Consider the following 27,789-nt stretch of genomic DNA (forward strand, 5'->3'; position numbering starts at 1 on the left):
GATTGCACATTATCAGCGCTGCACATCTCACGAGCCCGCCATTTTTTTCAATAAGTGATGAAATACACGATACTGAGTGAATGGATGTGTATCAAAATCATAAAACTCACGAGGAATGGATGCAGAGTAGAAAAAGATTTACAACAAAAATGTCTATGAGTCGATCAGTTTTTGGTGCATCGTCATGAAACAAGTGAAAAAACTACTAAAGGAGGTACACCGCTGATTCAGCTATCCCCAGCATCGTAGAGGGCCTGGATGTGATGGGCGAATTTCTGCCGCAGTTGAGGTCGTGCGATCTTCATTGTTGGAGTCAGTAGGCCGTTGGCAACGGAGAACGGTTCATCTGATAGATGAACCGCGCGAATCTAAAAAGTTTAAGGATTTCTTAAGTTAAAATGTTCACAAATTTACTGTAAACAATTCGGGATCCCAAAACCGATTTTGCCCTTCGTCAGGGTAACCGGATAGGGGAAGTCTCCGAGTTTCTGCCAAACTTATGTTTTACGTAAACCAAAAATATATAAAGTTTGCAAGGTGAAACCATTTGCACCCCAATTTGGTTTTAATAAGAGACTTAGCTAAATTCCCGATGGAGAATATCATAAACCGGAGATTTCTCAGCTGGAATTCAGCCGATTCTCCGTTAAAGCAAACCGATGCGTAACCAAGTGTATTTTGCGAAAACGTATGGTGGATATTCTGATTTGGTGCACTCTAAAGCAAGTCAACCACAATTATATTAGCTAGTTCATCACGCAGTATGTGACACGAAATGGGTTTCCCTGTCTCAGGTGACGGTGTTCTCTTTTGGGTTGATTATTTCTTCACCGTTGTTTCTTGATGAAAGTGATATTCCGGAATCCGACCTCCCTGATTATTTTTTCTCTAGAGAGACCGCAGCTGAGTAAAGGGAATATGATGTCCCCCAGTGTGCAGACTTCCTCAAGGGTGACATGCTGTGCAGGTTTGTGTCACCTAATCCGCAGTACTTGCTTAACAGAATATATACCGAGGATGTCACCTCAGTTGGCGGTGCGACATTTGGAATCACCTTTCCCCATCTCAGCGAATAAACCAACAACTATCTATGCTACACGACTTACCAGCATTTACCTTGAGAACAAGTGAATCTATATCTTACGATGATGGGTTCAGTTACACTTAGCGCAAACGAATGAAAATGTCTGAATTGAAAGACATGGGTTTTCAAAATGATCTGGAATGTTCTTATTCGAGTATATGCTGGTCCCCGTTGAGAAAAGTAAGCGCATTATTCGTCGTCGCAAGTGCCAAGAAAAGTGTACTAACGATTGTCGTCTGTGAACCAGTACTATGTGACCTACTCAAGGAAACAATATGGTTACAGATTTCGTCACGTGCTGTGAATATATTTCGTGAATGGGATCATAGTTAGAGCCTAATTGTGCTGTAGAAACCCGGCGCAATTTGACGGCACAACAGATATTAAGGTTACCTGCACATTTTCGTTGGTACAGACCTTCTGTCTAGGCAATAGTGTTATGGTAAGTCTATCAGGCGGAGGAATATCGGGCCCAAGCCTTCCTCTTTTGGGAGCAAAATATAACTTTTTCCACGCTCCGGGCAAGTGGCCTGCTGGGTGAGTGTATTACAATCAATCTGACAGCAAAACCTGGACACACCTCACTCATCACTTCCGGAAAAACAAACATGTTTACACTCGGGGCTAATGGTTAGTTTACCCAACAGTTCGAGTGTGTTGTCAGATGTCGGTTGATTGAGCGACTGGTAAGATTCTCAAACATGCACTGCATCAAAACACTTAACATCTACTTTGTTACTCCGACCCAAACTGAATGGAATTTTCGGTGCTTCAGAGAGAGTAATATGAACTCAAATTCAAAGACCATAGTAACCGTCCATAACGAATGCAATGCAAGTGATGTGCACCTTTTTACTTCTTCAGCAAAGATCTTCTAGCAGCTTCTGTAAAGAAATTCCTAGAACATCCAATCTCCGTACACAAGGTCCAATGTGGGGCTTCAGGACAAATGTGTCAAAAGTGATTTTGCCCTGGTCTCATTTTACCAGCACAGCATAAAATCTTCATTCAAGTTGATTAAATCACTTAATGAAAGACAAAATTCACTGCTTATTATCAATATTTACTACAGTTTTGTCGTATAAACTGCAGTTCTGATAATGAAAATTACTGAGAGCACCCATTCTCATTAGTGTTAACAGATTCCGTCAACTAAATTTTACTCAGCCACTTCTGACTACCACTATGAACGACAAACAACTTCTAAGTACGTATTAATGATCATGCTAACAGCGAGACGCAGCTGTTAGTTCGGCTTGTCTAGATCAGAGACAATTAACTGACTTCAACTGACCACAGCACCATCTCATTCAAAGCAGTGGCTTAATTTCAGAGGATTACAGGTTCATAAAAGTTGACCTCCTGAGGGCTTTGGCAAGGATATTGTCAACATACCTGTTCAAATCCTTTCAGGCCCCCTGCGCTACCAATCCTGTTCAGTTCATCTATTAAGAGCTTCGTCAGATTCTTCTCCTGGTTCAAATCTAACAGAGGAACAGATGTCTTCTCCCTGGATTTCTCGGATTCGGTATGTTGTACTCCATCTGATGGCAGCTGTTGTGGGAATTGTCTTTCTATCTCTTGGAGATTGGGTACGACCACTCCAACTGCGTAGGGATAAAGCGCGTTTCCTTCCACATAGACATTTGTAACAAGAGGGCTGAGGGCGTAGATCTGCTCAACCTTCTCCGGGGCAACATATTCACCTTGAGAGAGTTTGAAGATATTTTTCACTCGGTCTACAATTTGTAGCGTTCCGCGCTGAACGATATAAAAGAAGCCATTATGAAAATAATATTTGTCAGTGCGTTAGTCTGTATTATCAGAAATATTTACGGAAAGTTTGTGACTTTATTGCTTTGTTTGATCTGACTTCACTGCCAGAAACTTTCACACGTCTACCTCAAATTGGTATGCGGCGATTCTCTTGGGTAGTACTAAGTAAAAACTTAAGCAAGGAACCCCAAAGTTGGCACGTCAAAATGCCTTGTCTACTTTATCCCGGGCGTCCAAGTCAATGGGGTAAACACATTTAAATACAAACAAGTCTGCTTCATGGTACTAACAAAGCCTTGGTTATTGCCCCATATAAATGAACTCTAATTCAGTCATTGAAGAGGTTCATGAAATTTACGGTCAGTATATCGGCCAGTGTCACGAAGTCATTCACTGTACCGTTTGAACGGGTTACCCGTGTACGAATGGACAGGACAACTATAGACCAGCTGCAGCGGTGGCTCCCAAAAACTTGATATCGTTACGGACTACGGAAAGATCAGACTGGCTCCATTTTTACATACATATCACATACATATTCTCGCTGGTTTAGCACACGAGGTTCAGGAGAGCAGAAAACTCCGTACACAGCCCAAGTTCATGCGGACTATACTCTCTAGGTTCTCAAGGTAACACATGCTCAGTACCACCTGTGCTTGTTTTCAAGTCAGGTCCCACGAAACTATCTTTATCCAGCTCCCTGGGATTTGCTACTCTACAAAGCAGCAATCTTTAACCGACATGTCTTGCTTTGTTATAGCTACACCTGTTGATGCTGCCGTGCATTAATCTCATGCTTATTATTCTGAACCTTACCAGGCTTAGCGTCTAGACAGCACTGTCAGCTTCCATATCCTCTGAATTTTAGGAAAAACGCATGCAGAAAGGGGTTTTTAATGTTGCCATTTGATAACCGTTTCTCAGTCACGTAGAATCTCAAGTTCAGGTGAAAAGAAAACAGTGGCTCTAGCACGGCTGGTAGCTGAGAAGGAAATTGTGTGCCATGTGTGCAGACCCATTTTATTCTCAAGCCAGGTGATTTGAAAATCCAGTTAAATGGTGAAGGGCACTGCTGGATCATCACAATTGAGGAATTCGATACTTTAGCCCAATAACGAATCAGTGCAAGAAAAGTGCATCTATTCGCGTCCAGGCGGGCACTGACTATATCTCCTGCAATGATAACGAAAGGTTACTCGTCATCTACCCAGCTCAGAGACCGGATCAACGGCCACCTAGTCGGCTATCGATTCACGAGTCAGCTTTTCCTCCACCGATGTATCACGAACCTCTAAAGCACTGATCGATTCGCGTAATCATGCGCTTGATGCCAGAGGGTAATAAGACAAAGCCAGTGTAGTAAATGAAAGCCGTCAGAAAGTCACAACGAATGTCAAGGGTGCGCTATGTAAACTTACATCCGTCCAACGTCCAATGTCTCCCATTCGCACATAACCGTCCTTATCGAACAAACCCCTTGTTTGTTCTTCATCTTTGAAGTAACCAGGAGTAACTGCGGGTGATTTGACGCAGATCTGAAGTGTAGGAGAATTTTTGAATGATTTGTCCGACAAAATGCAAACATCCTACAACATTTCCTCTGTAGTTGATTGTAAAGCAACCCAATGGGCATTCTCCATACTATAGCTTATCTGCTTATTGTGAACAAAGAGCGCAAAGTTTTCTCGAGAGACTTCCTGAAGTAGCCTAAATTTTAGATGGTTCATTCACAGTATTTTAAACCAGAAATTCTGAGAACTTCAGCCATCAAGGTATTCAACTGGTCAACTGACACTAGAAAATCAAATTACCAAGTCCGATTTGACATTGAACCACTCGGGTTTTCAGCTTGCATTTATTTTCAAAGCTATCATTCTATTCTTGTTGAATATCTTAATAAGACCCTGACTGCTATTGAGCCTTCACGAGGCAATGATGTCAGGGTTTACAGTGTTCAGCAGTCCGTTAAATTGGAGATACCGGTCATTAGAAAATATTTCGGCCGTGAACAAAGGAATACCCAAACTCTAAGCGTAACTTAAAAAGGTGGTAAACTTTATCCAACTGCTAGCATTGGGCATTATACTCTTCCCAGCAGTTACGAAGCTCATGAAAAACCTAATGATAATTATGACTCAGTCAATAAACCGTCGCTAATTTTGCCCCTAGTTTGCGCAGCTCAGCAGTGAACTGATCAGAAACCAATTGTGTCAAAAATATTGTGGCCAAATACTGTCGCTTACCTGCGTCAAACGCTCAACGGAGAAAATGCTGTAATTCATTCTGATTGGCATGTCCTGATCTTTCCAAAAATCAATATGGCAGACGCAGATAGCTCTAACTTGATGAAGTCAATCCATAACTTTGCCAATGTACAGACTCTTCTGTAGTCCCGAAGACATTACGCGCCATTTCCAACATCCATTGACAGACGAAATCAATGGTAGTGTCCCGAGTGCAGAAAAACTAATATGTATCGGCGGGCTTAAAAAATTCTGCAATAATTTTCTCGAGTGGTTTAAGGTACATAATTTACTGATCCCAGGCAGTACTAATATGCATAAACGGGGATCTTTGACAAAATGCCCTCGCGACTCGTTAGTCAAAACAAGAATGATGGTGCTGACAGACCACTGACCTCATCCTGGATGGCTGTTCATGATATTCCTAACTGACAGCGGTTCTTTTCTACGACTGTTACACGCGCGCATCATTGTCATCATAACCTCACGCCCAAAGGCCTAGTCCCCAGAAAGCTCTCTACAACAGATCTAGGATAAGTGATTTGCTTGTTCATCGTGGTTACACAAGCTTCATTTACACGCAAACCACTACAGGGGTCACTCGCTCAGTTGGCCGTATTTGTTTGTCTTCTTGACATATGTCAACCACATTTTATTGCGATCGATTTCGCCATGCACAATTGTACTAAATTTTCAGGCAAGTCAGCTGATCTAACATAATCAAGGCAACATGTAGGCGTGAGATCGTACTGACTCTGTTGAATGTCTCGGTTCAGCTAGTCAAAATGCTGCTCCCTGACGTAGTTATGATGCCTGCCTCCTCAACAAATGGTACACACAAATGCTTTTAAAAACATCCAGCAAAAGTGGTTGTTGAATGAGGGATCAATCCTGAGGAGGGCTGATCACCTACTTAACTAAATAGGTGAATTTTAAGAATTTTGTACCTATATAGTGGCCTTAGCTGCACAATCGAATATCGGTTGGCATTCTTATACTCAGTTAATTTTTTTTGTGTGAGCCGACTGATGTGTGGTACGGGAAAAGACGGATCATGATTTAACTATGTAAAAGAATCGTGACAGTAACTTAAATGGGGGGAATTCCCCCACTTAGATAACCACACAAAAACTCTTGTCATTTGATTCATACCGAAATTCAGTGGGCCTCTTCACATTGCAGCTGCGTATATCTCTCTAGATTAGTTACGCACTAATCTCTTCTCAGATTGTCAACCTTCTGTGGGAACATCCTGCCACTATTCAGCTTGTGGTTATTTCAGTCAGCATGGTTAAACTTCACTCAGACAACGTTTTTCGAAGTTTGGTTACAATCGGTAGACTTATTGCTGGGCAACCTTTCGCTTTTGAATAGAATCGAAGAAATGGAGCTAGCGAGCGTATGGAAAGCGGTCTTAGATAAGCCGAGTTGACACGTGACGGTGTGGTTGTGAATCCACGTAGGATCATTAGAAAAAACCGGAGGTAGGGGTGGAAACCCCAACCTACCAAAGGTCACAGCATCCCTCTTACACAACTTTCTTAGCACTAGCTCACCCACACAGACTGACAGAAGGTTCAAACGAAGTTCAAGAGGAACCATCAAATGAATTGAACCAGAAGAACTAGACCCTAGGTTGGACCCAAACACATGTAGGTTTCCCCACCGAACTAACACTTGTTCAACCACTCTAACACACTAAAAATCCCTCGGCCGACACCCAACAGAGATTGGTTCTCCTTCCGCCTTAAGTCTCGACCAACCTCCGAACCTAGTCACTTGGCCTGACGAAGCTTTTGTGTCAAAAGCGAAACGTTGCCCAGAAATAACTCTACCGATTGTCACCAAACGTTTTTTCGAAAAACGATGACTACCCAATCGGTTCAAAGTATTTTTCATATGATTTCACTCAGACAACTTAATTCGCCAAATTTTTCGAAATTTATGACTTTATTATTCAAAGACATTGTGTGTCTGCATACACGAGAACAGCTGACCACACTGCGTAACCACATTCCTTCATGAAACAAGGGACAACCGAATCACACGATAAACGCTGTTCATGAGTACAGTATAAACTGAGGGAGCTTGTAGCCTAGTCATCGGCTATATCAGAAGATGTGACAAGAATCAACCCATAAATTTAGGAGTTAACCGGAGAGTTAAGAACAATTTATTAGCTGGCCGGATGACGCATTTTATGGAGGTTGCAGTCTAAGATCCTTGACAGGCAGCACCCTCAAAAAGATTGGGATTTGATCAGATTTATAATTTAAGTAGTCGGTCGCATTCCAAGCTTTGGACTTGAAAGTTATCCATTCATCCGCGAAAGTGGATAGTCACATGGATAACACTTTCTGGCTATTCACCAGTGGTGGTGGTTTGAGGAGATTTATCAAGTTAAAATAGAGATTTCAACCTGTAAGTGAGATCAGTCTATGCTGAAAAACTGAGGACCCCTGCACAACTGTTTTATTTCTATCGTAGATCATCAGCAGTGTTTATCTCATGAAACTCAGAACAAATGACCACTAGTAAAAGGCGTAACAAACTGACAACAAGCAGGTGAAGAGCAGTGTGGTCAACTCTCACTTAGACAGGATACAGCACCGAAACCACAAACGTAATGGCATACTGACTGGCACTATTTCTACTACTGGCACTACTCATTTTCTGATATTGTTTTTCATCTAGGCTACTCGCAGATAGATGGTTTCCGTGAATGAGTAATGAGTACCGCTGTACCAGGTCTAAGTTTGAGTGAATCACACTGCTGATCAGTCACTTATGACAGAATGACCAACTATTCAAAAACCGGAAGGTCGTGGATTCGAAATCATCTGAGTTTCGTGAGATGTGCACCACGGATGATCCTCAGCTCTCCATTGCTTTTCAGCATATACTGGCTCCACTAACACCGAGAATTACCGAATCTCTTCACAGCAACATCAATCAGATTATCATCTCAACTAGTCACGGCGGATTTGACTAAAATTGTGTGGTTGCTTAAAAAACTTCGACCACATTCGGTTCATACTAGGGAGTCTAAAATTAAGTATTCTGATATGATAAATTTGGCCACAAATTTCGGCGTACCTGTGACTGGTTTGATCTGTAATGTCCCTCTTTCCACATCATCGTGCTCAATAAACTCCGTCACAGTAAAGGAGAATCATATTGGCCTGGAGACGAGGCAACCTCCTGGCACTACTTAACCCTTGGCGAGGTCGACTGATCCAGATCGAACAAGTCCTATGCGGATATCATCCCCCATTTGTAAGGTACAGGCAGTTTTTGACGATGAAGTTTGGGGCGGAAATTTTCCATGAGTACAACGACAAGCACAGTCACCCACTTACTGCAAAACAGTAACACTCACAGACTACCGCATATATTTCACCAGCTTGAGAACACGTGACAACGTTACCATTATCTTAGGCGGTAAATTTAAAGCTCATTGTGTGGCCACTGTCTGTGAAGAAGATCTTTATTCTACGGTTTTTAGTAATTACGCCACGGAATTTTCAGGGTAGCCGTCACTTGCTTATACATGTCCTCCAGGACGGATATCTGGAAAAATTACATCCGTACAATGATATCATTTTCCGTGTGTTTTGGTTAACTACCAACTTAGTTCATGAACATCGTTCTTGCTTGACCTTCCAGAGGGTCCGTTGATAGAGCATTGTTACTTTAAGAGCTTTTTAGAACGGCATGCATGAAAATATTTACCGGCATGAACAGCATTTAGGTAACCACTAACTATATGTACAGGATGTTGCTTAGAATTCAGTGCCAATCTCAATGGGTGTGCGATATCACTGAAAGCGGTTTGATTACATTTTGCACGCCACTTATTTCAATTCTTGTCGATGTCAGTCAACCATATAACGATGGAAAAAGCCCGATTCCGGACTTTTTCGGTGGGTGAACCACGATATTTGGTCTTGATCACAAAGTACACCCCTTAGGTTGCGTAAAATCCAGGTGCCCAAGGTGTACCTGACAGGAATCATTTGCAAAACATTCTGCTTCCGAAAATCCTCACTGGTAGGCATCTTAAAAGTTATTTAAACTTGTGGTTAAGTCATCACAAGACTATCACAACTTGGTCACACAAAAGACCAGTTTTGAACAATTCAGCCACAAATTTAGACGCTCATTTCGCCCTTGGAAAAAAATAATTCTTGCTCATTAAATGCTGTCCTTTTCAGCAATAATATGCTATAATATTCCTGTATAAATCTTGAAATACTCTTGAAAATAAATTTTGCGAATCTGCACCATATGTCTGTTAGCGGTCTTTTTTATTGTCTACTCTGCGGACTACAGAATGCTCCCCCAAAAGTTCCTTTAGCCAAAACGAGCATACATTTGTAAAACACAAGCTTCACCCACAGATACTATGTAATCAAGTATTTGGTTCTTTTGAAGACTGCACACGAGAAACGTTATAGATTTACCTCAAATCTATCAACCATTTATTTGCTTTTCACCCATTGGCTGCATATTTGCACACAGTTATTTTATTCCTGAAAGATCCGACCAAAATCGCATATAAATTTAACGTTAACTAAAGGATGTCCTTCATTATCTTGACTTGTCCAATCTTAATAGGGTTCAATATGACTGGTTTGCATTTCGGAACAGCAGCTTCTGTAGTTAACTTTACGATTTTTTCCATCCATTTATCAATTTAATTTAACGTCAGTAAGAACTGCCAAGTATCCGTTTCCAATGAAATCCAGTTGGCTTCTGGAAGCCTTACATCAAGATTAATGTCAGTGAGCTTAAACTGAATGATGTTCGAATGCGACAAATGTACCCAACTTTGGAATTTAATATACGGTGAAAAGTTGACTGGAAACTTTAATTCCATCTGAACGCAAATTTACCGACTATAATTATTACAACAGACAGTCATTTTATGACCTGAATTTCTAAGCCACAGAAGAGATATACTACTCAAATACCTTTAGGTAGGAACACATCAGAAAATATCAGACCAGTCAATCATCGCTGTCTCAATATCCCAGAGTTCTCTAATATTCGGGTCACTGGAGTGGTATTCGACCAAAATATCGTGCGGATTTCTGCCTAAGGTTACATCAAATTAAGGGATGCGATGATGGCTACTATCAGACAGGTTTCCAACGAACTAGACGCCATGCAACGCTCTAGCTGAGGATCAAGAGTTTCATGTCCTTGATAAATCCGGCGAAATACAATTCATTAAGGAAGGACAAGAATAATTCCTTGCTGCCGACAGTGCCAAAACTTCCTGGGATGTTTAGAAAGTTTGCAGCTTCTTTTTTCTTTGTAGGTACCTGAAGTAATACCACAACTGCATGGTGATCGGTAAGCATATATTCCGATCTATACCATTGGTACCTTTTTCCTATTGCTTGGTATCTCCTGATGCATTCTGGTCAGTGTCAGTGACATGGAAGATGTTGCGTTTTCGTCATCTGCCGTGTGACTAGCAAATACGAGTGGCAATGTATTTGATCCTCAGTTCCCTTCAAATTCCACGTGGCTATAATTTTATCTCACTCCGAATTTCTCACTTGGCTAAAGTGGCATGGTCTCGCATTCCTATGAAGATGCAGGGGTAAGCCTGAATATCTCTCTTATGTCCCCGCCATCCCTTAAAAATGAAAGTCACCATCACCATTCATAATAAAACCGGGTCAAGCTGGCTAAGCTACAGGTCGCAGCGACATTGTGAACATTGTCTTTTGAGACCCTTTAGTAGGTAACACTTGAAAGCTCGGTTAGAATACAGCGTTTTGTTCCCCACATCTTTTGGTGGTGCAATGGTGGCAATCAGGTGACTGTCAGGAGCACCTGCATCAATACACTACTTAAACACGCAGTAGTAACACAAATTACCAAGATTTTATAAAAAAAAACAGAAAAATCAGAAATTGACAGTCCTCACTAAATAGGCTGAAAGATCCCAAACGGAATATGGGAACCTATCGGTTACTGATATGTCCGATTACTTTACATGTTGGGGCACAAATAACAAAACTCTGTATTAGTGTACCGGTGGTACTACTGATGGGGAGGCATGCAAGTAATAGGTTTTCCCGTAAATCCGCTCTGCGTCTCTTGAAAAGTGAGATCGATTACGGAACTTTTGAAGTTGCTCTGTAGCATTTGCTTGCGTTTGAGCAACAGTCAATGAATATCCGGAAAATTTCAGGAAGACGCGTTCAAAGGGAGAATTAACATTCAGTTTTCGTGAACAAGATGCATATGAAAGTTTGCTTCCCTGTCCAATAGTCTATAACTGTTCAGTTGGTATTTTCTAATATAATAAACAACAGCAAAGGCCTTTTTCCTATCATGATTATTGAAAAAAATTAGAAGAGTTTAGACCAAATCCACTAAGCGGCCGGCATTCCATTATGAGTTTTAGTCACCTATCAGAACTGTGTCACTCACTTCTCCAACTGCATCACGACGGACGACAAAACCCATTGATGGGACGTCAATAAGTTTGATGTACACTTCCGGAGCAACTGAACCCGCATGGCCACCAGTAGTATCCAAAGGTAGTGACACGGTAGCCAGGCCGCCAACCTCTGTGGAACCGTAAGCCTCCACCAACTGTGTGCGAAAGCCAAGAAAATAGGTTGACCTAATGTTTATCGGCATCTAATTCCTGGTGCTATAAAGTAACAATGAGCAACTGCAGTAGAAAATAGTGCACGCAATTCATTGAAGTTTAAACTAAAACAGCGATTACGGTTGGTAGATGGATACTCACAGGACAAGCGAAAATGGCTCTTGCGAGACGAAGTACTTCGGGTTGGAGTGGGGCACTACCACAAACTAGTCCACGTACACGGCCTCCAAAGCGGTTGCGAATGCCACGAAAGAATAAGTAGTCCAACAGACCATCCCGACGAAAAACTCCTCTGGAAAACCACATGAAAAATTTTGATGCAATATGCAATGCAAGCAAGGTGTTTTTGCTCAATGTCGTTTTCAAATGGCAAGATTATGCTTAGAAATGGACACATTAGTTATCCAATTCCTATACAGTGTCTCATGACAAGTACCACTGATTTTGTTCCAAATTTCGAGTATACTTTTTTATGAATCTGCGAATCCTCAGATTTTGCCACGCAAAACCCTGTTTAAGTGAACAAAATGCTAGACGATAAAGTAATATAAGATGGCTTTAGAACGCCAGTTGCATTAAACCCAGCAAATGGTTGTGCTCCATATTCGTCAAGCTCAGCCAAGGAATATCGCGCATGCACACTGGAAAGATTGATAGAAAGCTAGTTACGAAGACATAATTCTCTGCTGCATCCAGGCGAATTTCTTGTTTTTCATGGTTTCCGTGACGTTATTTCGTATACATATCACATATGCCAGTGAGTTAAAAGCAAGCACAAAACTGCAAAATAACGGCTTATGAAGACGCACCTTAGAAACCTCAAAGAATAACATGGAAAATCGACAAGACACATATGGTCCTCATGTAGCAAGACGTGTAACTTGCATTTATTACACGATTTCTGACTAGGTGCTGCTAATAAATGATTTATGCACATTATAAATAGCCCTAAGGGAGTGGAAAGCGTATCTAGAAGATAAGCTAACCACAGTCACGTCCACACAGATGATTGACGCCTGTAAAAAACCAACCTGCTCTGTTCTGCAGTCTTCACACCGACAGCCAGTTGGAAAAGTTGTGCTTTTATCTTATTCGTGTTGACCACACGCATCACCTCCGTGTATAACCGAGATAATACACGCGGAACCGTGCAGATCAATGTTGGACGGTAATACGCGTAATCCTCCATGAGTCCTGACGTGTCGTTTGTCAGAAAAGCGATCCGGGCACCAAGCCTGAGACAAATACTCTGCCGGAACAAATGAAGAATAACCTGATAAGCTTGTGAACCAGGTTCATTTAACTACTCAAACTGATAGTGAGGTAACTGTGGCGATTTCCTTAAAAAAAACTCCCAGTTAAACGGAGCGATCGGTTTACTGTTCCACAGTGAGTTTCGTCCTGTGGATTATGTGGTCACCTTTACCGTCAGGCTAAAATTAAGTTCCAGAACTCAAACCTATATAAACGTCTTGGGTTTACTGTATTTGTGTTACTAACAAATTGCATTTGTTCACCCGGTTCTGCATTTACAAGGAGCTCTTTCAGTAGTGACAAATATTAGTGATTAGAAGGATAGGTATACTTGTACACCTAATGATTCCACTCAGAATTTGCCCATTTCCAGGAAGTTACACTCATTTGGTTGGTAAGCAGGGTATCTGTATTCGTATCCCGAAATAAAGATGTTACCTCTTTCGGTCTGACAAAGAAACAATCAAGTTAGATCGCCATTTAGAAGGTTACTTGTTTCGTGCAACTCTGGAAAATTAGAATCTCACCATAAAGATTTGCTCCATGATGTGTGCCATTGGTAGAAAAGACACATGCGCGTGACAATCCGTAGATATTTCCTGTAAAAAAAAAAAAAATATAAATATTTTGAGCTAGTGTGAGACTAATCCACTATCGGTCAACTAATAATCAACCATTTCATACACAGTTAGTCTATTCCTGCCCAGTTTTCCACACTCCTTCCATAAGGGCGGAATCTTTATAGTTCCGCGGATTGTCAGTAGCCCGAATCGGTTCATTTGTCGTTGATCCGTTCGCTGGACATGACTAGTGTTGTGCCACTATCCGTGTGCTTTTGATTAGTTGTATCCTAGCGTCATGCCAGCCAGTCAATGAGTTCGATGATATTGGATACTGTTGGGCGTACATTGCAACTCTAATCAGGAGAGGGGCTTGAAAAAAGGGCACATCGATACTGTTTACTTTACGACACATTTGATCCGGGGGTTTACGGAGAACCTTTCCTTAGTCTTTGACTCAGAAATCTGGTGCTGTATGAAGCTTTCCTGAAAAATCATTCTTGAAGCCAACGATTCAACAGTGCGACCCACCAGACTGCAGTGAAGTGAGACGGCCCGAGGAAACAGGGTGCCAGGCACAACTGCCTTACTCCTATTGTGGCTGTACACAGCAAGCGCCTCTTGAATCGCACCGAAGTCTTCGGTTTTTGAAGTATTCCGACTGTCTTGAATAATGTTATGGTCAACCACTTGGTGACTGGAACGTGTGGATTTAGGGGTGAGCTTTTCAAAACCGTCCTTCCTCAGTGGAAGGCAATATCGATTCTTCTATATGTGAACTGCTTATCACTTTAAGGAAACGCTTTTCTGCTTTCACCTTCCTATCGAATGGAACATTACAATTTTACCTCCAAATTTCTTGGCAATACGATCTCCTACGGAGAATTAGCTCTTACGCTAGTTCATCAAGCGCTTAGATTCTCAGGTGCCTATCGGTTCAGTCAATGTATCCATGTCCATAAATGTGGCCTAATGGATAAAAGCAGTTATACATTGCAAGTAAGATAAACAAAGCTGTTGGATGGGTTCTGAATGCTTTTCTTTTTTCAACAAAAATTAAATTGCTACAGTTTACTAGCAAACGACAGCCCAGTTCCGTTAAGCAGTGGCAGTAAATATACCTGCCTCTTTTATCAGCCTACATCCTGGATGGCTGGAATAAAACACCTATCGTTTAGTTGAAAGTTTGTGGGATAGTGTGCTTCAAGTACATCTGACATTTTTATGAATCGCTGGTCTTATCCTGTGGCTCTTTTTCTATACATTGGCTTCCAGTGTTTGGGCCCCTCCTGATCAGCAAGTCCGTTTTTGATTCCAACTGTTCTTGCAGTTCCACACTGGTGCCACAGTTTAGGTGCACCTAGTCGAAATTCAAAGTGCAGGCTGTTTCGACCTTCTACTTGCTTACTTATTTTCGGACCGCTTTCATCACTCCTTTCCTTTCTCTGTTCTGATTAACTAAATCGTCGTTCATGAAGACTCAATGTCCTTAAAACTTCCGTTTAACTATTCGATTAGTTCACAAGATCAAACACTAGTTAAAATTTCATCCACCTGGCAACCTGCTCCCGTAGTTATTCAGGCCCATATTGTTGAGACCGAGTGAAAGCTGGATATATCTGCTGCGCATTAAAGCAAGCTGGTCAAAGCTGATCAAGTTATATTCATCGTCTCCGAGTGAATTTTTGCTTGCTCAAAGCCATTCTTTCCATTTCACTCACTAGGACTTAAGATGAAATATATGGTGATGCATAGGATTTTGTTGTGCAGTGCTCTCTCAACTTATTCGGACGATTCCAGGAAGCGTTATTTCTTTCCAGCAGAAACTTCAGATACCCTCAAGGTCCTTTGGTCATATTTCGATCTAGCCGCCGTCTTACTGCTATCGATGCAGCATTTATATGTACTCCCCGAGTAACCAACTTCTGAAGCAAATGAACAGACTTACCATTAAGGCTAGTGAACGGTAGGCAATGGACATTCCTTGCAGAAACGTACTATGTGTGTACGTAACACCTTTGGGCAGGCCTGTAATATAGAAAAAAATGGAGGCGATTTTAAATCACAAAAGCTACGGGACATGAACACACAAACATTCTGCTATTCCATGAAAGGCGTTGCTGTATCACGGATTAACCATATCGAATCCAAAATTATGTTCCACGCTGCAGCATTGAATATGTCATCCAGCGGGTCAATAATGCCGCTTTGAAATGGGCTGGCTGGACAAAAGAATACTACCATCTAAAACGGAAATATGCAAAAGACTGATATATAAAAAATTTCAACAAATTACTGCCATCCTCGTTGTTCTTGCTCTCATCAGTTAGATTAAATTGTTTGAATTCCAAATAATCTTATTTGAGTAAATTAATGTGAGGACAATCATTCACTGGTACCTCAAAATGGCACCAATGAGGAATTTTAAATTCTTCAGCCGGATGTTTCTCAAAATGGCGTCTTTTTTAATTTGATCCGGATTTTAGTATATCGGTGTATTCACATGCAACCATTCACAAAATTATTGAGAGGCAGAGTTCCCTACTTAAGCGTCAAACAAACATGAATGATTCTAAGCAAATTAAGAAACTTTTGGCATGAAATTTAGATGAACCGCTTGTGTGCAAAGAATTTAAAAAGCTGATTGTTAGACCTGGAAAAGTGTTGTTGAGCATTTCTCTAATGGAAGTGCGGGACACCTTTTTCGCCGTACGCTTGGCAGGACAAACTGATGAGTGGAAGGGTGATTGAAAGATTATTTTACAGTGTCATAATTTGCTCCGGGAAATCCAAATCAACTTATTTACTAGAACCTCACACAAGGTTTCATCCTTACAGAATAGCAGAGCGCAGATATCATTACACAAAAAGACCACAATAGGAATAAAGCCATTTTATTCGAGTGGCGATTTATCGATTCTTTGAAAATACAGATAGAATACAATAGCCGGAATAGCGTGCTTAACCTGGGTAGTTATATCTAGTAAGTGACCATGGGCGATCTGAGCATGTCACTAAAGTTTAAAACACTTTGAAATGGCCTGATGGCAGAAAAGTTGACTGTGTGGATATCACGCTTCTTCTGAGAATCCTTGATCACCTTTAAACTGCTCACTAATAACCATAAATTTTATAAATTTCAGTCTCCCAGTTAGCAGCTCCAGACCTCGAAGCCATTGTACAGATAAGCGTAAAAATGTTCTTTGATCTAATCCTAGTTAGAGTTAAGATCTTGCATATGTTTGAGCCAATGTATTGACCACTTAGAGAATGTTATTTGAGGCCCACTTTCGAGCACTTACAGCTAAGCTCGGTTGCTTTGGGATATCGTGCTCCAATCAGTCTGAACGGAATCTTATGGATACGTTCACTGGTGGTTGCACTTAAATGAAACTAGCAGCGCTGGCTGACTTCATCAAGAATACACTACACGTCCTCACACGTACATAACTGATCTTCTACCACGTCTGTAATCCGAACTTTTTTAAGTGACGTTTTGGTCCTGTTTCGATTTATGCGGATTAGTCCCATAAAATTTGTAGCTTATTCTCAGGCTGTAAGGACGCATTGGCTCACGCCATAGAGTGAAAAAATTTACTGATACACGTTTGTGTAGCTGATGAATGATTCTTGTATGAAGGGTTAAAAGGCCTCTAGTGATTCTGCGTTACAAATTCATGCTATTACTTACAGGTAAAAGGAACGACGATTGTAGTAACTATTTCGGTACTCCTAACTTACCGGTACTTCCACTCGTGTAGCAAACCAGGAACAAGTCATTTGGGTTAGGTTCCTAAAAACAAAGGAAAACTTCTGTTTTTATTCATTAGGGGGTGTTGTTTGAGTGAAGTAAGCGACCATTTTGTAAGTAAGACCATTTTGTCCTTCGTGAAAATCATTACATACCCTTATTAGCAGGACTTCCTAGCCAAATTTATCAGAAAGGAAGCCTTCTACCAATCGTCAATTGGGGAGCCAGCAAAGGGCTAGGATATTATGTGTGCTGACTTGGTGAGCCTAACGGCCTATTACTGCTCATTTCCCTATCCAAATGGACGAATACAGTCTTAGATCACTGACGAATTACCTCGAGAGTGAAACTGGTATATTGTATTTCTTGAGATTCCACCACAAATGAACTATATTGCCCGCATGAAAATACCAGGGAAATTTCAAAACCACCTTACTTTTCACCAAAACAGTCACAGCATTTACTTCATAAACTAAACTTTCAGTCCTCTATTCAAAAGCTACGTGAGTACGAAGATAACTTTCCATATCCAAGAACTTCTGACGAAGTAGATGCTAAGGCAGTCATGCAATCAACTCAAAATATTTGGCCACGTGCTAAAAATCTTACTTACAAAACAAAGCTTGTTCTTCTCGCCTGATTCTCTTGGCTAGTACATCGGAAGTTTGTATGACAATGGATGTCCCGAGGGTTGGAAGTAAAAAAGGAGAGAATATGTGGAAGGTCAGGAGAAATTTCTGGTCATCATTGATAGATAATGATTGGATCGAATACTTCATGAGGTTTCCTGATCACTTTGCCAATGTGCACTACCATGGTTTGCTTGCCACTTCTAAATACTGACTTTCGATTAAAAAGAAATCCAAGTAACCGCTTCCTATCTCATGGTAACTTAAACCTAACCACAGTTGACTAAAATGTTGTAGTCTAAGTTATCTGGTTGTTTTCATGATCTCTATGAGATCATGCAGTGATTTGAACACTCCGTAAAACCAGTGTGAACAAAGCACATATTAAATACAAACCAACTTGAGCTATGAGCATATATTCGACTTACCTTGACTTCCTGATTGTAATTCTCACCTTGAAGCTACAAAGTACGTGTAGCAAATTAAAAACGACGAGAAGGGAAAAGAAACTACAAAAACATGTTTTCTGGCTCGCCTATGAAACAAAATCGCGCTTCACGGGCGTTAATTGTTTTATAACCAGTTATGGGATTTGGATTCCATTGTCCACCAACCGTTGCACATTTTCAGTAAGCAAAGCATCTACATAAAATTAAATTGCAAACACTTTAGATAGTTCGATTATCACTTTTCCGAATGGACTATTTTTGTAAGTGCTCCTTGCTGCTGTTCACCCCCACGAGCAGCCAGAAGCGGCAAAAACTTTTGGTGAATCAGTTCCACCGCGGCTTCACGTAAATGACTGAGGATGTTACCCCAACTGGACGTGTCACTATCCACTCGGTTGTGATGGCCTTTACCATGAGTAAATAAGAGCTTGTGGTTGCGGGCGATCATGAGAGAGGGGCAGATTTGAAGTTAAAGAACAACGTCAAAACAAATGAGAAAAATATGAAGCGATGAATTTCAGTCAAAATTATTTCCTAAATAACCACGACAAACACCCTGCTCTTTTTCGCAGAGGAATCCCTCTTTTATTGTGATTTAAACAATGGCAACGCCATCCCATTTAATGCGAACAAACAGTTTAGCTCTGCTCAAATCCTCTCATATACAGAGTCTAAACTTTCCAACTGAAGGCCATTTCGCGTTTATTTTCTGGGTTGGTCGAACCAGCTTTGACAAGTGTGATATCTGCAAAGCTGGTTTCTATGGGCACGTTGTCTTCCACATTTAAAACCCCATCCTCGTCAAATGACCATTAAAATAATGACAGAGTTGGCGGTCGTAATAGCCGAATCTTTCTGTGGAAGAATATTCCCATTTTGAGAGTGGGAAAAGTAAACAGAGAGATAATGCTCGTGCTTAGGGTAGACTGCAGTAATACTGTACAGAGCTATGAAAGCGTTTTATATGTGGTATATGCATGATAGACATGATAGACATGCATGAAAGACAGTGTTTACGATGTTAAAGTTTCTGGTTACCACTTTCATTGTGCATGTAATTTTCCTGTAGCATTCAGAACTTTGAATTTAAATGTCGACGTCTTCGTAGAAGTCTTGTCCACGGGCTTGTATTCCCTTTGAAACTTCACAGCGTTTGAATTTGACCACTTTGACATGTATTTCTCGGCCTTTCTTGATATATGTGACACGAAGGCGTGTAAAAAATTCATAATAGTTTTCACGAGGGCAAATCACATTATTCCAGTAGAGGGTCTTATGTCTTCATGTCACCTCAGTTAATTACAACGTTCACATATCGTAGATGTCACTTTCTCGGTACGTTCCCAAATGCAGTCCAATTCGATCTACTCTCAATGGTAAAAGTTATTAAAAGCCGATTGTGTTACCCGCGACTCTGAGATCGTGCAAATTAGTAGCAAGAAAGCAATAGTTGTTTACCACTTGAGTTCGTGTGAGTATTTCGCGTTTTCTCCACGCAGTGATCTTACTCCACTGATAATCTTTGAATACGCAAAGTAAACACAGACTTTCTAACACCGGATATTTTTATTTGGTAACTTAGAAGCTGATTGCGGACTGGTGCTTGGTGCATAGCGTATTGCAAAGTAAAAACCACGCCCATGTTGGAAACGGTTTATGCTAAAAGAATTGTTTGCTTCGGGAGAAAAAGCAGTATGCCCACCAAATAAACAAAACGGGAACTCTGGCAGTGAATTGTTGTCTTTTCTTACTTAGATAATAAAAGCCTGCGAAAATACCATCTTAATTTTGGTAAACTCTAGAGATCTGACCTAGTCTCTTGAACAGCTACGAATGAGAATCTTCGAGATAAATCAAAGAAAACCATAAGAAACCTTGTAGAACGTTTTCTTGAGATAATAACTCTACCTTACATATAACTGATCCTTAAGACTTCACAGAAAACAAATTTGTGCACCACTGGATTTTCTGCTGGGCCTCAGTGATGACGCATGCATTCAACATTCATCAAGGCTAAGTTGCATAGATTTTAGGCCTTGAGTTCTGCTTCGTAGAAGTCCGAATCGGTAATGCACAATGCAGATCCACTGGGATTTTTAATTAGCGTAGCATAAACAGTGCGGAAAATTTTATGAACTGTTTCCTTGCCTTGGCTGTTTCGTTGAAAGATTTGCTGGAGGAACGAATGGATTAAGACATGGAATTTGAAGAGTGAAGTGTAGAAATCGTATACCAGTTTTCCAAACCTTAATAACTGCAATTTGTAATCGGAATTTATAAAGCAGTCAATGAGTAACGGCAAATGTAAGTTCATAAACACCCTTAAGACGGGTTGATATGATACCAAAATGTGCACAACTCCGAGGGTAGCTGGGAGTCAACAACATTCACTCCTAGTCAGTGCGGCTTACGTACTTATCTAGCCTTCTGTGTGAGGAATTATGATCAGTATCAAGCTAGCTGTCAAAATGATAAATTTTGTGATCCCAGATGCTGGAAGACTTAGTATATCCATTTCGTCTCTAAAAATCATCGCGGGATAAAGTGTCATTCGAAAACCTCCAGCCGACCTTTCCTATATAAAAAGACCCCAATCACCTTCGTCAAGTGTTGCATAGACCGCAACTGCCATCCATGTTTGGACAAAAAACTTGGTTTTCGTTGTGCAACTTACAATCACTTCGTGGAAGCTGTGAATCTCAATCGAAGCAGTGAATTTTGTCTCCAGTTTCTTGCGGTCATTGTCGTCCATTTTGATGATAATTAGGCACTGAATATGGTGATTTGCCCAGTCCAACAATGATTCAGCTCGTTCCACTGTGTCACAAACAACTGTCCGCAGTTTTGCTATTATTGGAACAAGAAAACGTACGTGACTAGGGATATTCATGTATTATCCTAAATTATCTTTTTGCAACACAAGTAATAGCTCAAATTTGCAACCTATGTGTTCATATTGTGTCTACTATCTTGTACACAAGGCATCCACGTTGTAGCCTGCTGGTTCTTATACATCCTTTTGAAGTAGATTTGTCTTTTTTAAAATTGTATACGGGATGGTGGCCTTGTTAAACAAACACCATAGCGCTTATGGCGCTAAACAATATTTCATAATTGGAATATCGTATGCAGTTTCTCTCTGAGACAGTAGCTACTAGGCTTAGTTGAGCATTTTGAGTGAAAGCTTTCAAAATAGTTATCACTAAGTAGGCGCAAGGAAACACGTTAAGGAGTACATCCTGTGTGACCGTCGACATACTTGAAACATTACCATATATTTCGAGACAATTATTGTCAAAGACTCCATACAAGGAAGAAGTGCAGATTACTCATCAAGTTCTTAGCAAAGTCCAGTTTTCGTCGAGTGGCTACCTGAAGTTTAAGAACTTAAATTTGCTTTTAAACCTTAAGGTTTTCGTTACTGCTTCATTTGGGTAATCTTAACCACATTGTGGGCATAAATAATACCGACAGAAACTGAGAATGTGAAAACCGGGTAAGAAGGTACCAAAAATACAAATGACGTGCACATGGGTATAGTATCGAAAATTATTTATCATCAACTTCTCATGGGGAAATTGGGAAAATACTAATCATAAATGGACGTGGAACGTTAGAACGGTGTTCTCTGCATCGTTAAACGGAAAGTTCTTTCTGCTCAAGAGCCATTAGGATAGAGAAGCGATTCTTTTCGGCTTTGTTGCAGCGCTCGTAATAGATGCAGCCACACTACTGTCAAGGTGAGAGGCTCAGCACTTTATAAACTATGCCAAGCAGTGAATACAAATGTACACTAAAGTCACAACTACTAGACTCTCATAAGAACGAGGAGGACTGAAATCTGATGCCAAATTCCTTCACAAGCATCGTGTCAAACTGATTTATACTTCTTCCTATTCATCTTTGGTCATAGAGTTACTCTAAGGGGATTTGGTGAATTCAGTGCGGACTGTGATTAGATAAGTTGGACCTTTACTTAGACAGAATAAAACAGCACTCATCTTTCATTCACCAAATTCACCCCACGTGATCACATGCATAAAGAACCCTCAAGTAACACCTCTCCTCTGGAAGGTTTATCCTTCGTGTAAGTTTTTCTTCTGATAGCGGGCAAGATCAGATGACTTGAAGTGCATTTTTTATTGTATCAAAAGGACGGGCAATATTGCTACAAATGAAAAGAGAGAGGACTTTGCAACGGAAGATTTTTTGATGCCTAAAGGTAAGCGGCCTTGAGTGGAGCTGTTAGGTAACACTGAGGAAGTTACCGAAACACGCATATTCCTAAACGTACATCTAAAACATGGCCAGTCAAATTGACATCAAAATATTTTGAGGGGCAAACTCCGCAGTTATTTAAGAAGTCAAGTATTAATTCTTAGGCCTACAGCTAATTCTTCTAGTTATCACTGACTGTGAGCTATACCTCTGATTACTCGTTTCCTGTCTCATTAGGTGGGTTGCAGAAAAGTTCCTTCTCAAGTTTGATACTTAGAAATGTTTCGAGAGCTTATCGGAAGTGCATTATTTCTGTTAGTTTCCCGTCAATCAAAGTGCACTCAACTGTTATGAACCATTACCAAAAATCTAGAGAGATTAGTCTGTGAGAGTGCAGGTAGGAAGCAAATTTATACTCAACGAACTAAAACCCAGATGCTGATGAAGATGATCTAGTGGATGTCAAGTTTGACTGCTAAAATGAGTTTAATTGTATGCAGCCGTCTGTGACAATATATTATGTTTACTGTCCCAAACATCACTCTGGAAGCTAGTGTAGTAGTGTAGCCATTAGATTGCTGGGTGGACAGTTAACGCTTCCGTTTTGCAATAACAAAGCACACCCTATATAATGTGCCACTGCTAACTAGAATCTTAACGAGGAGAACACATTATTATTAAAAGGCCACGGTGGTCCGATGGTCTGAATTTGCTAGCTGAGAAGTTGAATTTGAAGCGCTGTTTTGCAAAACCTAAGAGGTTGTTTCTGTCATTTTACTTCCACGCCCGTTCGTTTAGTTCGACTTATGGGAAACAATAAAATTTAAGATTTTCAAGCATGTGGCCGTCCTGGTTAAAACTCACTGGTTTGTTCGCAACAAAACAGAAGCAATAGAGCCCACTTCCGCGTCATCTAAGATTATGTAATTTGCGTACCACTAATCATACTCGGAACTTTAACTTCAGCATGAGACATGTAGCGTAGAGAACGCTCGCAGAGTGCCCTTTTCCTCCAAGCCGCTGTCAACGGACCTGGAACCATTCGAGTGTTTTTAATCACTAGTTTATTATTTGTAAGCCACATAGTAACATGATTTACACGACAAGTGCTATTGGTAACGTGAAGAATTTTTTGGATTTTCGATAGAGATTTCATCGTACAAGTAGGATCAAATTGTGCTGAAGAGCCAAAAATTAGTTTATAGCTGTTTTACTGTTGTCAGAAATCATAAACACTAGACATCTGTCTAATTTCCAGCCATATTCTAGCTGTTAACTTAATGGTCAGTAGTAAATGAACAGAGCGTTTGACCACGATCGGTTGATCCCTTATGTGATCAACTCGCACTTAGGATACAGCACTATTCATCTTTCAAATCACCCGGTCACAGGCTGGCCGGCTTCTAGAGTTTCGGCTCCTCGGATGAAAGTCAATTACTCCTTCTTCTGGGCTGATAATAATTTGTTGAATACGTAAGGGGACCTAAGTGTTTTTGATAAGGACACCGTCCTGTACAGTAGGTCGGTCTATGCAGAACGGCTGTACCATACTCATTCGAAATAGCCAACAAAGTACATCTCTGGAAACTCCCATGAAATTTAAAGCCGAGATTTGAGGATTAGTAGTTTGAACACCGAACCGTCAGCCAACAAGCCGCTGGTAAACAGTTGGAACAACGCTCATTTGCGATACAGTGTCACCCATTCTTCGATCACGGAGCCCACATCATCTGGTCACATGTCGCTTCTAGGTATTCAAGTATAGATTGGCTTCACTTACCACAAAAAATGTATGCTGGAATTCGCTTTTTCGCTAAAACTAGATCCACATTACTTCTGATCATCTTCTACTTATTAAGGTCCTTAAAGCAAGGAATACTATGGCCAGGCAGCCACTATGCAAGCCGGCTTTCTATGATATTTGACTTATCCAACTGGAAGTTAAAATTGATAGAAAAAACGCGCTTCCTTCCCGTTTTTATCTATCATTGTGTAACTTATGCAGTCGCCACTTTGTTTGCTGTGTAGTGATTGGGATAACTACGATTTGAAACATTCATTCAACAATGTGAGCTCACTCTGCTTCAGTATATGTTCCAGTGCTTCTCTTCCCAGGGTGTCGTACAGCGGTACGCTCACCATTCCATAGTATCCACAGGCAAGTTGTGCAGTGACCCACTGAAACAGAATAGGTGTAATTTGTAGGTCCGCATAGAATTCAATGTAAAAGAAATGAGAAAATCTCATTTGCAAATCAATATGGTTTTCACAGGGGACTCAAGTGAGTCTCTCGTTTATGATGTTCAAGTGGATGTGCTGCACACAGGCCGCCTCATGTTTCAGTCGGTACGGTTAACCTTACAAAGGTGAGTGTTCTTAATAGGGCCCGTTGTTAAGCATCAGCTGGATATTACTGTCTAGTAGGCATATCCCATTGCAGACATTTCAGTTCAATTAAACTCTTTTCCATGAGGTACTCAGTTCATCTTGCTTCGTTGAGGAGTACCGCATATGCTTACAGCTTTTATCCCTACGCTTCAGGGAAATATGAGCAGTCACGTTGCGTTCACCAAGCATGTGTGTATATTCATCTTCTCGACAGTGAAGAATACGTTTATGGTGTTTGGTCCATCCACATTTCACCTAGTTCGGAAGTTGAGTGGTGAATCAGCTGACCCTCGCAAAATGGTACAGTATCTGACCACAGTTGAAGGATCGCTATCGGGAATCGCGTACGTCAGCAGTCCTCAAAAAACTATAAAACAACTTTATATTGCTTTTAAACTTCCCAGCGTAGACTGATTAGCTTGCTGAGAAAATCCGGATTTGATTTTTCAAGATATTAGAAAGGCTTACAAGGTTCAGTCAACGATAACCTTGCTGCCCTTCACCTGAATGCGTGACCATTCCAAAAGGCTGCGGGTTCAGAAACATACCCGCATGCGTAGACTGTGCACGGTCGTCTCCATTAAAAATCAAACATGTTGCAGGCTGTTGACTACAGCGTTATTCCGATTTACATGGCGAAATACAGGGTTAAAATGTCAAAATGTTTCTTTTACGCAAAAATAAATGCCATATAGAAAACGCACGTGGTGGGTTTATAAGACTTGGGTATTTGACCCACATTAGCTCCAGTTAAAGCAAAGCACATCTGACAGCTGAAGTTTGTTGGCCGAAGGGGATCTAATTGCCACGGCAGGGCCAAAACTATCAAGTAGGAGTGAAACGTCCATGAAATATCATTTTGACTCCAAGCAGGTGACAGCTTCATGATTTACTTTGTATTGTCTGCTGATATAATAGGCGCCGGATATCATTAAACCCAAGCACGGATTCTTTGCACGTTAAGTGGTCTAATTATTGAGAACACAATCCAATATGTAGGTCGCTGGCGATTAGTTTACTTGATCAGTTGAACTAGAAGTGTCTTTTGTATAGGAGGTGGATACTTTTACAGACCGGCAGTAGCTACTGAAACATCCACTTCCGTGCAGTAAATTAAGCAGGGAATGACCTGTCAACTGGTGCTATTCAGTAGTGATAAAAACGTTCTTAACAATGATGCTTTAGGAGCATCCTACAACAGAGGAAAGTGAAACACGGCAAAGTCGAACACGCAACAAATACCCCGACCAAACTGACCTCAGGTGAGTTTCTGCCATATAACCCAATGCATCGGTCACTCGCAGGTTCAAGCATGGAAAATACTGCAGCACCAAATGCGATAGCGTTCTTGCGCGTCTACAAGTGTTTTTATAGTGTTTAGAAAATAAGTATGCAGTACCTGATCATATGTGTTCCAAACGGCGGCAGAGTTGACGTCTTTCCTGCGACCAAAGCAAAGCTGGTTGCCTGAATAAAAAGCGGTTTATACAAGCATTCATTAAATATCAAGCAGCTTCAGGAAGTATATAAGCTATTTGATCTTAAAGATAGTATTGTGGAGCCATTGCGCTGGTCATACGCCAAACAATCTTAAAGTAGTAACGATAGCTTCAGGCATTTGGGAGTAGTATGAACACATGGCAATTACGACCACATCGATGCTAAATAATGCAAGACTTCCCTAAACAAATATCACAATTTAGCAAATGTGCTAGATGCATATTTGACGTTTTTTTAAAACCCCCAATCCAACAGTGGGCGACAGCGTTAAAATCGGTTGTACCGCAGGCGGCCAATAAAGGTATATCAAAACAGTTAAAAAAGATTCACTGGAGAGTCGTCCAGATGTTTTTCGAACTCAAGTTTGCGTTAGATAGTAAAGATTCTACTGCAGTGATTACATAATAATCACAGAGGCTGCATGGTTCCAACCCAAATCAAGCATTATAATAAAATTCTTTTAATATTCCTATGTGAATTTTGCTGAACACTGCTGTCCAGCTAATTGTGCACCCTCTCCATTTAGAAACAGATTGCTGAAATTTTTTGGAGTGTTTTACGCCAAAAAAGCTGCATCGATTAACCAGGAAACAAGCAGTACAGAAGACCATAGTATGAGATCGTCTTCGTAGCATCAATGTTGAAATTCGTACACACTTGAAGCTTTGCTTCACCGTGCTGATTTCCACCTACTGGCAAACAGCATTATTCTGAAAACTGCTCGGGGCGAGGTCACCAGCGTCCGGCCAGAAATATAATTAAATAAGCAGGAGTCACTAGGGTAGCAAAGAAAACTGTGAGGCAATTCAAACGAAGTATGCTGTAGAAATAAAGCTGACACACTAATTCACCATCTGCTATGCAGCAAAGTAGTATACTGCAGACAAGAAAATATAGTTAATCGTTTTCAATACAAGAAGACGAAGTCTGCCTGTTAAGTTGAGAGCTCGTCGTGCCTTTAAAACGAAGACACACTTCGTTCAACTCACCGTGCTTGTCACCAATATAGTCAACAAACGCTCTCATGTTTTTCACATTTTGTTCAGCTTTCGTCCATTCAATTGGAGAAACACGAACTCCTTTCTAGAAGTTGGAAGAAACATACATTACAATCTTGGGGTCACCCATCAGTATTCTCCAGTATCTGGAAGAAATAGCGCAGTCCGAACTTACATCTTCGTCAACCACCTTGGACTGACAGTTTACGTCATAGTTTATCTTCAGCTTGGTTGATTGGTTTTCAGACATTGTCGCTGTGGAGCATAAATTCTACCAGTGCCAAAAATCGCATACGTAAAAGTCT

At 40.8% G+C, this 27,789-nt stretch overlaps 1 protein-coding gene across 1 annotated transcript; it reads right to left on the reverse strand.

Annotated features, from left to right (window-relative positions):
- Positions 1 to 227: 227 nt before the first annotated feature.
- Positions 228 to 27,734, reverse strand: T265_07546 (hypothetical protein; the record flags this gene model as incomplete). Its single annotated transcript, XM_009173096.1, has 12 exons — positions 228 to 368; positions 2,480 to 2,845; positions 4,279 to 4,395; positions 11,554 to 11,749; positions 12,769 to 13,010; positions 13,519 to 13,590; positions 15,500 to 15,579; positions 17,293 to 17,344; positions 18,360 to 18,385; positions 20,979 to 21,227; positions 27,476 to 27,569; positions 27,660 to 27,734. The coding sequence occupies 12 exons, from the start codon at positions 27,732 to 27,734 to the stop codon at positions 228 to 230; spliced, it is 1,710 nt and encodes a 569-aa protein (XP_009171360.1).
- Positions 27,735 to 27,789: the final 55 nt, after the last annotated feature.

This window comes from Opisthorchis viverrini, assembly GCF_000715545.1.
Source record: "Opisthorchis viverrini unplaced genomic scaffold opera_v5_174, whole genome shotgun sequence".
Taxonomy (NCBI): domain Eukaryota; kingdom Metazoa; phylum Platyhelminthes; class Trematoda; order Opisthorchiida; family Opisthorchiidae; genus Opisthorchis; species Opisthorchis viverrini.